At 38.9% G+C, this 11,538-nt stretch overlaps 1 protein-coding gene across 1 annotated transcript in view; it reads left to right on the top strand.

Moving 5' to 3' along the window:
* The first annotated feature begins 4,782 nt into the window (after positions 1–4,782).
* Spata19 (spermatogenesis associated 19) overlaps positions 4,783–11,538 on the top strand; it is a 7,233-nt gene continuing 477 nt past the window's right edge. The window contains exons 1-6 of the mRNA XM_015499097.2: positions 4,783–6,418; positions 6,589–6,645; positions 7,304–7,396; positions 7,552–7,643; positions 10,047–10,124; positions 10,524–10,599. Coding sequence (XP_015354583.1) covers positions 6,341–6,418; positions 6,589–6,645; positions 7,304–7,396; positions 7,552–7,643; positions 10,047–10,124; positions 10,524–10,590 — 465 coding nt within the window. The 5' untranslated portion in view covers positions 4,783–6,340 and the 3' untranslated portion in view covers positions 10,591–10,599. The remainder of the gene's footprint in view (positions 6,419–6,588; positions 6,646–7,303; positions 7,397–7,551; positions 7,644–10,046; positions 10,125–10,523; positions 10,600–11,538) is intronic.

Below are 11,538 nucleotides of genomic sequence, written 5' to 3'. Positions count from 1 at the left end.
CCCTAAAAAAAACTAGGAACAAGAAGGGTACTTCCTCAATCTGATAAAAGGTATCATCTTTAAAAAAGTAACCCTCATCTAACATCATCTTAATAGTAAAAAGGGTGCTTGCTCTCTCCAGTTTTACTTAATAGTGTAGGTGGGACTATTAGGTAAGCTGGGTGAGGAGAAAAAAGGCATCCAGATTGGAAAGAAAGGAAAATTATATCTATTTGCAGATCGTTTGATCTTGTATTTAAGCATGTCTGGATACCGAGACGAGAAAACAAAATATATGACTACAGAAATTAAGGAAAAAGTCTTACTAATTTCAAAGTGGACACGTGTTCTCAGTCTTCTTGTTAACTGATGAACTGGTAAGTTCTTATAGTGAGTATATAGAAAATCTAGGTAAAACAATATTTTTCACAAATTCTTATTTGTTTTCATAATTTACTTTTCTTCACCTTGTCAGAATATTCTAACAAAACTAGTGAGAAGGGTTCACATTCGATATATACTCTCCTTATATATGTACACATACAAACTATATACCTTCATATGTATGTATGTATATATGATCATATTTTATATATTTGACTTTCTTTGTTGATTAATTAAAAAAAGAGAAATTCTAAGGAAACCACTAAAAATTGGTTACAATAAATGAGTTCAACAATATCACAAGTACAAGACCATTGTTCAAAAATCCACTGTACTTCTATACAGTAACAATGAAAAATCCAAAATGTAATTAAGAAAAAAATTCTATCTACAATAGCAAGAAAAAGAATAAATATTTAAGAATAATAACAAATGAAGTAGAAGACTTATACATTGAAACTTCAAAAAATCACTGAAGGAAATTTAAGATCTAAATTAATAGAAAGACACTCCATTTTTATGAATTGAAAACTTAGTATTGTCAATATGATAATACTCCTCAAATTGATGAACACATTTAATGCAATCCCTAATGAAGTGCCAGCAGATTTTTGAAGGGATAGAAATTGACAAACTAATTGTAATAGTCACATGGAAATTTAAGAAACCTGTAAAGACAATCTTGGGGGAGAAGGGAAGAGTGAAGTTGGAGAACTCATGCTTTTCCAATGTCAAAACATACCAGAAAGCTGGTCATAAAACTGATATTTGCATATAGTCAGGCAAAAAAAGGTTAACTTACACTCCAAAAATAAACTCTTACCTTTATCATTAATTGATTTTTGACAAAGGTGCCAAGACAATCAATAGAGAATGTTCTTTTGACAGTGCTGAGATAATGAGATATTCACATCCAAAAAGATGAAGCTGGACACTACTTCAAACATTCTATAAAAATTAAAAATGGATCATAAAAAAAATAAGAGCTACAACTATTTAATTCTGGAGAGACATAGGAGTAAATCTTCATGATCAATAGACGAGGCAATGGTTTCTTAGTCGTGAAACAAAAGTAAAAATAGATAAATTGGACTTTGTCAAAATTCAAAACTTCCAATTATGCTGCCAAAAATATGAAAATACAATCCACAAAATGGGAGAAAATGTTTGCTAGCCATATATCATGCTACTACATATGTTATATATATATTACAGAATATGTATAGGGTGCTTACAACTCAATAATAAAAAGACAAACAATCCAATTATAAAGTGACAAAGGATTTGAATAGCTATTTTTCCAAAGAAGATATACAAATGGCTGTTAAACACATGAAGAAATGCTTAGCATCATTAATTATTAGGAAGATACAAATCAAAACTATGACGAGACACTACCTCACACTCACTAGGATGGCTACAGTCAGAGTAATGTATTCAACAATGTTGACAAGAATGTGGTGAAATTGGAACCCTCATGTACTGATGGAAAGTTAAAGTGGTGCAGCCATTTAGAAAACATTTAGTTTTCTCAGAATGTTAATCATAGGGCTACCAAGTGATTCAGCAATTCAGCTGCTAGGAATAAAACCAAGAGAAAACATATCCACATAAAAACCTGAACACAATGCTCATGGTAGTATTGTTCATACCAAAACATAGAAACAATCCAAATGTCCATCAGCCAAAGAATGGATAAACAAAATGTGGTATATCCAGCCAATGAAATACTTGTATTCAATAAGAAAATGAAATGACTGCTATATGCTATAGTGTGAATGACCCTAAAAAACATTGTGTTAAGTTGCAGGAATTAGTCACAAAAGAACAAGTATTGTATGATTTTATTCACATGAAATGGTAAGAATAAGTAAATCCACAGAGACAGAAAGTAGATTAGTGGTTGCCTGGAGCTGAGGGAAGGTTAGGGGGAAATGGGATTTGACTGCTAATGGGTACAAAGTGTCTTTTTTGGGAGTGATGAAAATATTCTAAAATTGGATCTGTCCAATCACCTCTAGGTGATCATTGCACATCTCTGAATATACTGAAAACTACTGACTTGTATATTTTAAATAGGTGAATTTATGGAATATAATTATGTCTCAATAAATCTGTTAAAAAAAAGAGAACTGGGGATATAGCTCAATGGTAGAGTACTTGTCTAGCATGCATGAAGTCCTGAGTTTGACCCATGGCACCATGAAACATAAAGGGGAAAATGTTAAGCATAAAATTACCAATACATTCCTGCTAATCTATACAAGAGAATAAAACACATGTACACACAAACAAACATACATATATGTAAATATATATAGGAAACCATCTATATGCTTGTCAACTAGTGAATGGGTAAACAAATGTAGTATATATATACGGTAGAATATTACTCCTTGATAAAAAGGAACACATTTAGGATACATACCACCCTGTAGATAACCCTCAAAAAACATCATGCTCAATGAAATAAGTCAGGGACATTATGGTATAATTTTATTTGTATGAACTGTCCAGACAAAGCAAGTTTATTGAGGTAGAAAGTGGACTGGGGCAGAGAATAGAAACAGTGATTAACTGGAAATGGGTATGGCAGACATTTTTGGGGTGGTAGAAATGATCTAACACTGGATTGCTGTGAGGGTTGCATAGTTCTATAAATCTACTAAAATCATTTAATTACACGTTATGATGGGTGAACTGTATAATATTTAATCAATAAAACTCACTTTGAAAATTAAGCCTCAGGACTGGGAATATAGCTCTGTGGTACAGCACCTGCCTAGCATGCAGAAGTCCTGGGTCTGATTCTTAGCAACACACACACACACACACACACACCAAAAACAAAAACAAACAAACAAAAAAACAAACATAAAAATTAAGAGTCTCTATTCCTTAAAAGACAATACTAAAAGTGAAAATCCACATCATAGATTGGGATAAAATAGTTGTAAAACACATATTTATAAAGTACTCCTATACACAATAAAGAAATCCTAGAGCCATGTGTGGTGGTGTATGCCTGTAGTTCCAGTGAATCAAGAAGCCAAGGCAGGAGGATGGCAAGTTGGAGATCAGACTCAGAATTTAGCAAGACCCTCAATAACTTAGTGAGACCTCGCCTCCAAAGAAAAAATGAAAAGGGCTGAGGATGTAGCTCAGTGGTAAAGCATCCCTGGGTTCAATCCCGAGTACTAAAAACAAAAACAAAAGCAAAGAAATAAAGAAAGAAAAAAAGATCTACAAATCAATAAAGAAAACACTGATATTTGAAGGGCAGCACCAGACTTGAAGAGGCATTTCACACACAGAGAATACCCCAAAGAATCAATTGGCAAATAAAAAAGATGTTTAATCCCATTAATAATCAGTTAAAGACAAATTAAATTATTATAAATTATAACTTTACCAGGCTGGCTGAATTAGAGAGGTGGCTATACCAAGTGTTGACACAAATATGGAGCAATTATTACTTTCACACATTGTTTATGGGCAGTAGATTGGTACAAACACTTTGCATTACTTTTTGATATATACTAATTTTGAATATCTTTAAAACTTACCATGAACAATTCCAATATCTGGTATATACTCAGAAGATTTAGTTGTATGTCAATCAAAACACAAGTAAAGAATGTTCATAGTAGCATTCTTTTAAAAAATATTTTAAATTGTAGATGGACAAAATATCTTTTTTAAATTTTTTTATTTTTATGTGGTGCTGAGGATGGAACCTAGTGCCTCACAGGAGAGGCAAGTGCTCTTCCACTGAGCTACAACCCAAGACCTAGTAGTATTATTTTTAGAAGCATCAAGCTAGTTATAATAAAAATGCATATTAATAATAAATTTGATAATTGGCACTACAGTAATAGAACAGAATACTATTAGGAAATGAAATGATAAACTACAGATTCGTGAAACAACATAATGTTAAGTGAAGGAGGTTGGAGAGAAAAGAATACATACTGTATCTTTCTAGGCAGAACTTAAACTATAGCAAGTGAGGTAAAAAATGCTATTGGGAAAGTATTGCCCGAAAGTTGGCTGGCGTATTAGAAATATACATTTCTTTATGTGGAAGTGGCCAAATTGGTGTATTTGCAAAAATTTTTCTGGGTACACATATATTTTTACATTTTACTAAATGCTTTTATATAGTAATAAAAAAGCAAGAGTATATTTATGTATCTGCTTCATTTTGATAACATAAACACAGAATATACATCCTAGAAACTATGAAAATTTACTTCTGAAGTGATTTAGAATGGTCTAGGGGAGAAGATGAAATTTCTCTGAATTTATCTTTTTCACATAGTTTTGATTTTTGAATCATATTAATATTTTGCTATTAAAAATAAAATTATTTCAAAAGGAAGAACACATAATTTTTAGGAGGTGGTAGCAGACACAAATATAATGACAATAAATGTTTTCTGTACAATTTCCAGTCTCTTTTGGAGATATGTTGGGGCCCTGTGGCTAGTACCAGCCCAAAGGCTCTCTAAGTAAGAGCAGCTTCTGGACAGAAACCCAGAAGAGCTGATTTGACCCCTCGGTGTGCTCTTTCCCCCTGTTTTGTAAAGGAGGACACATCCTGAAAGGCATGTAGCAGCAAAATGGAAGTTTACAGCATCTCTGAGTCACCACGTGGAGCACAGCTGCTCTGAAGAGTTGCCTACTTTGCACTGGAGCTTTTGAAAGTGCAAAAGAAACCTTTTTGATTTGGAAGATCATTTGTTTCCTCAACTTTCAACACAGTTTATCCTATTCTGCCCCAATCAGGGATGACATAAAATTGAGGTGATTTGTTGAGAATGAGGAGACATAGTGGTTATACTGGGAAAATTGAGGAGAGAGAAAAAGGTTTTCTACAGTACTTAGAAGAATAAGAATGGGGAGATTGATAGAGGATTAGAGCCAGATGGAGACTAGAGATCCCATTTTATTTTCATTTTAAGAGCAAAGAAACTCGGACCTGAGATCAGGTCAAGGGCATGGAACAAGTTAACGGAGAGACAGAATTATAGGCCTAGTTTCTGAGACCTTGAGAGTAGCCTAATGTCTCAGAATCCACTGAGTTGAACTCCAGCTGCTGTTGAGAGCCGCTGCACATGGCTCAGGGTCCTTCGGGATGTTCCGAGCTTCTTTCAATTCCTGGTAAAAAGTCTAGATGGGAAGGGTAGCTATCTGAACGCTTATCAGGTTTTGTTTTGCCCCCAAGTCTCAAGTCACAGGAGATCTCCTTGTCCTTTTCACTTTATTCTTTTTCCACCCAGGATGAACTAAAGTCATCAGGAAATGTCTTTCAAAGAAATACGCTTTCACTGTTTACTCCCTACTTCTTATTGTTTGCTTTTTTTTTTTTTTAAACGATTTAAATCACTTGGGTGAACAAAGTAGACAAAAAATAAAGCAAATATCCCTGAAGAGAAAATTGTTGTCCCATATTTGGTGTTTTCTGGATGGATAACAAACTTTGTTGTGCCCCTATACATAAAGAGAACAGGAAATACCTCTGACATTGTGGTGAATGACTATCTAGAGGGCTCGGGTAATTTTTGCCACAGATTTATTCTTTTGATTTGAAAAAACTCTTTTTTGAGCATTTTTCAGGACTTGAACCAGTCATCAATCTACCCCCAACTCCAGGCTCCACCCTAACATTTTCTATCCATGGTTTGGGTAAATTCTCCTTGGTGTCTTCTTGGGCTCTTACTGGCAATAGTTTACCCTTACTTCTCATTCCCCACCACCCTTCTGAGCTAGGATCATCACTAAGATGGGAATTTCCTAGTCTCTCTTCTCCATCTCTACTCTGAGCCTGGAGATTAAGAGAAGTCATTGTCACATCATCATTGGTCAGCCAATCAGATGGGCATTTCCCTCCAATGACCTCTCTGTCCTATAGAAGTTCTCAGGCAGCTTCAATGGAAGGAGGGAGCTAAGAAGGTGGCCTAGTATAAGTTCAAAGATGATCATTACAACATGGGTTTTGTACATTCTCGCCCGGAAAGGTATAGGGCTCCCCTTCCCACCCAGGATGAGTTCGGTAAGTGGTTTTGGTGGTGGCCATGTGAAATTTTTCCCCATTTACCTTCTCCCCACTGCACCCCCACTGCACTTCAAAAAGAGATTAAAGTATTATGTTTGGACAAGAGACATGGGGTGGGGGCTGGGTTCTAGGTTTTCTGAGATTATCCAATTACCTATTTGTTGCAGGATGTTGAAGTTGTGGAAAGTGAGGCTGTATCGGTAGTAGAGCACTGGTTGAAAAAGGTGAGTAGGATACTTCTCTGATTCTGGGTATCCAAAGATCTAGAGAGATAGTTTTGGGGGGCCAAGGATCTAGGCTTCTCTCTTCATAAAACTGGGAAACCCAAGTTCATTATGAGATACCTGCTTAGAGTTGAATCTAATTCATCCAAATGTCCACAAAGACAATGGGGCTCTTGTCCTGGTAAGATATATGTTAGCATCAGCATAAACCAGGCGCATGTCTCAGGAACACTGCGAGATAGGACCAGGGACTTGGGGAGTTCCCTGGGACCTCAAGGAGAGTAGAAACAGAGGAGCTTAGTGCAGGAACTGTCGGGTATGGAGTATATGTTCATGGATGCATGTTATGTGTGGTATGATGGAGAAGAAAAGAGAAGGAATAAGAGAGGAAGACTCAGAATTAAAGGGGAGTGATGTTTGGTGTTGTCATGAAAAACTATAATCCCAGAGGCTCAGGAGGCCATGAGGCAGGAGGATCACAAGTTCAAAGGCAGCCTTTGTAACTTAGCAAGCCCCTAAGCAACTTAGCAAGACTTTGTCTCAAAATAAAACATAAAGAGGGCTGGGGATGTGGGGATGTGGTTAAGCACAATACTTGGTACGAAGAAAAAATAAAAAGGAGAATGACACTCTCAGGAGGAAATTACTCCCTTTTCAGACAGAAGAGGAGGCTTCCCAGGACATAAAGGAGAAGATGTCCACCAACTCTTCTCCTACTCATGGCCAAGATGTGCACGTGACCAGAGATGTGGTAACTGTGTTTGAGATGATTACCCTGGGAATGAGGGTTTGAGGAGAGGCAGGATGACCTACTATGAGGGATGCTGGGCCAGGGCTCAGCTCATTCCCAGCTATGGGGGCCCATGCTGGTCAGTAATCACATGGACCCCTGCCTGGATTTCCTAGGTGAAGCACCAACTTTCGAAGTCTGATCTATTAGCAAACCAGAGTCAAGAGGTACTGGAGGAGAGAACAAGGATTCAGTTCATAAGATGGAGGTAAAGCATCATTTGCCCTGAGCAAAGAGGTGGGGAGGGCCGATGAGAAAGCACAGGTACTTCTCTCCAGGACCCACTGGGCCAACACAAACCTACAACCGCTCTTCTCTAGAGATGCCATCTCCTTTAGCTAAGAAATTTCTCAGTCTTTTTTGTTTGTTTATTTGTTTTAATTAGTTACACAAAATTTCTCAGTCTTGCTTTGGGGTCTTAAGGGAATATTTTTGCTGTCTTGAAAGCTCAGATCATTTGTATATTTTTAAATGACTTGAGGGGTTGGGAAACTGGGCTTGCTCTCCATTCCCTAAATGCTTCTGAATACATTTCAGATTTCTGTCATTTTTTTGCACTTGAATTGTTCAGAAGTGCCTGTACTTTAAGAGTTACCCGAAAAAATAATCTTTAAAATGCAAAAGTCAAAGCCCTCCTCTGCAACTGAGGTGTGTGGTGGTTTCCCAGTGCCCAAGGCTAGAATGCTGTGACAAAACCACATGATGGTGGCTTCGTTATTCTCTGCAGGCCAGCCTTTCTCTGGGTTGTGATGATGCTAACACTAAGGGAAGAGAGAGCTGGTGTGAAGCTGCCCCTCTTTGGGCAGAGGCATTTAACTTCCTTTCTGGTCCCTGAATTTGGCTGAAGCTTTGGACAACTCCAAATCCCTTCCTAGTAGACAGACTGTGGGCTTAAATGGGTCTATAGAAAACTGAAGAATACTCTCATCTTTCAACTCTTCTGCACCAATCTTTGGTTTTGTTCTTTGCTCTCAAGGAGGCTGTATTTCTTAAGACATGTATTTTTGTTTCAGGATATCCGGTTTTCCAGTGGCACCTACATTTTAGGAGAATTTAAATGTGCAGTAACCACATAACAGGAAGGGATAACCAATGGTGGAATTTGAGAACTCTCTGGGAAGGAGCTTTTTGAATGAGAAACTTGCCAGGGATCCTTAAATCATTAATGCTGTTGATTGTAATCCAAGGTTTTCCATAGCAGTTGCACTATGGAATTCTAAGTGTTGTATTTCTTGGATAATATGCACATCATCTTCCAATATTTTAAAACCTTTGCTGTATAGCCTAATTAGATTTAAGCTTTAGAAAAAGGATATAGGAACCAGTAGATTTTCAACATACAAGTTTTTTACTCTGGATTTTCAATGGAGATTTTAAACCAACAGTATCTTCCTGTTTCCCACCCACACAAATGGTTTAATAGACAGGTACTCACCACCAATGTTTGCTGGCCCCATTGGAGGAGAGAAAAGAACAAGACACAGTCATTAATTTCAGAGGGTTAAAAGTTGACCTGGTAGATATGGTGTGAGAAAGTTAAAGATAGTGTTAGGGAAGTCCTAAGGAGTATCTGTGAGCACAGCATGGGGGACGTAGGTCACACATATGCTGGGCTGTGCTGCCCAGGATTTTTGAGAAACTCCATAGCAGGCCTTTTGCCAGGACTGGCTCTTGAACTAGGCATTACTGGAGAAACAGGGGATAGGACGAGAGTTTCAGAGACCAGGAGAGTCAGGTACCCATGGTATCCCATGTGTATCCAGGGTTCAAGGCTGTGACCCCTTCTTCTCTGGAGCACTCCTTTCCCTCCCAGGCTGGGAATTCCTCCCTCAACTGGGGACAATTCCTTGTTTTCATCTCCTCATCTGGGTGCTGATCTGTCTCTGCCTTGTAGGCTCCATATTCAGGATTACACCTTTACCTCCTTATGGCAGAGGACCATTGGAGGCAGTATCAATGCTGTTGTCACTTTCAAATGCCCACAGCACCAGGAAAAGGTCATTGCCTTGGGAGGGCAGTGTTGATGGGCACTGAAGTGGGGTATTCAGTGGACAGATCACAGGTTTCTGAAGGGAACTGGGATTCAGAATCTGAAAGGGTGCCAAGTGGGCTAGAAAGGGGGAGGCAAGTCCAGCTTGGTGAAATCAAGCAGAAAAGATAACAAGGAGGTGTCTGCAGCTTCCTTGTGACAGAATTTTCTAGAAAATTCTCTAAATCATAGTATATATGGTATGATACTGATCATAAGAGCTGAAAATAAAGTTAGAGGGGAATTGAGATTTCCACAAGACCAATGTCTTGCTGGCATTAGTAAGGATTAAGCTTTTTTTTTTTTTTTTTTAACTCTCCTTAGGAATATTTGCTGCCTGCTCAGCATGATTGGGTGGTTCACCAGTAGTTGGTTAGTTAAAAACAAAAACAACAACAACAACGAAAACCAGAACAGAATAAAACAAAATCAAAACAACCTTACATGAGAACGGTGAGGAGTCAGCTTCAAAGTTCATAGCAATAGGCAACAGCGTTGTTCCTATGATCTCAACTCTGGCAGTTTCACTATGCCTAGTTCAAAAGAAGCTCAGAATCCCCATGTCTGAATCACATTTTGCAGCCATACCCGTGTCTTCCAAGTGCCAAGTGAGATGATGGATGACGTCATACAAGATCGAATAGAGCAAGTGAGACGAAGGTAAGTCACTGAGACTGGATGCTTTGCATTTCTCACCAGGGGTAGGTTGGGTGGGAGCCACTGCTGGATTTCCTGCCCAAACCTAGCTAAGTTCTTTTTAGTGTTTTTTCTAACACCAAGGGCAGGGACAAGCAGTTCCCAGGGCTACTGTTCTCTCTCCTGTTTTATACATGGTGGTGGCTCCATAGGCCTCCCACAGTGCCTTCCAACTCACAGAAGGGCTCTGGGCTGTGGCTCTCTTCCTAGGACTTCATTCCTAGGTCTACAGGTGGTGATGGCCCAGCCACATCCTGCCCACTGCAGCCCCTGCCCCTGTGCTGTCATCTGGGTATTTGGTTTGGATAGGTTTTGCCACCCAGCAGATTCCTCTCCACCCCACCCCTCTCCTGTCTCCTACAGCATTTCCCATCTTAGGACTGACTCATGTCAGGACACAAGTTTCCGATCTTCCCTCTCAAACTGCTGAGAGTCACAGGTGAGAGAGCAAGCAGGTGAGGAACTGGGCTGAGCAGATGGTTATCCTGGGTAGTAAGAAAGAGTTCTGGGATGGGGAACTCCATAATAAGGCATAGTTTATATCTCTATCAGTGTGTGTGGGTGGGTGGGGCAGATGTGCTCTGGGGCAATGAAGCCCAGGGAGACGGCAACTGCTGTTAAGTTCTTACAAAAGACTCTCTTAAATTTCTGGAAGGACATATCACTAAGTTTCAGAATGGCCTCTCTGTCTCTCTTAACTGTGATGCCAGAGAGCAGTATTTCTCAATCCTTCACAGGCTTAGTACATCATATTTGAGGTTTTGGTGGGGCTGCATTTCTGCATTTCTAATAGTTCCTGGGCAGTGCTGCTCGGGCTTCTGTAATGCCTCATGCTGGTCTACCAACCTCACTTTGAGTAACAGGATCACAGAGAGAGGGTAAATCGATTTTGGGCCTGGCACCAACCAGGGATATTGTACATGACTTTTGGTACATGTCATACATGGTCTCTTTGATTATACTCAGTACTAGTTGTTGTAAAAGTGGCTGTTCATGTAGTTTCAGAAGGTAGAAGGTCAATGGCAGGGCAATCCCAACACAGGATCTTTGCTAGAAACAGTCAGTGCATCCCTGCTGGGATGAAAAACTGCTCTGGTTGTTGTGGGGGTTAAAGGCATGATTTACTCACAGCCAGCCTTTATATACTTAAAGAAGGCTATGGAGATAAAATGTTAGCATTTATCAAGCACTTACTATATGACAGCTTTTGCATAAGACGCTTTGTCAAGGTTTCTAATTTGATCCCAAATCAACCATTTTACAGACAGTAGAGGGTAAACCAAGCCAGGGTCTTAATCCAGCTGACCCATGACAGGTGCTTCTGTGCCTCTATTTCTTCATCTACAATAGCAGTGTTTACGTCAGAGGGTTGTCCTCG

The sequence above is a fragment of the Marmota marmota genome, unplaced genomic scaffold (assembly GCF_001458135.2).
Source record: "Marmota marmota marmota unplaced genomic scaffold, marMar, whole genome shotgun sequence".
In the NCBI taxonomy this organism is placed as follows: Eukaryota; Metazoa; Chordata; class Mammalia; order Rodentia; family Sciuridae; genus Marmota; species Marmota marmota.
The sequence above is the reverse complement of the archived record's forward strand: the minus strand, read 5'-3'. Positions and strand labels throughout refer to the sequence as shown.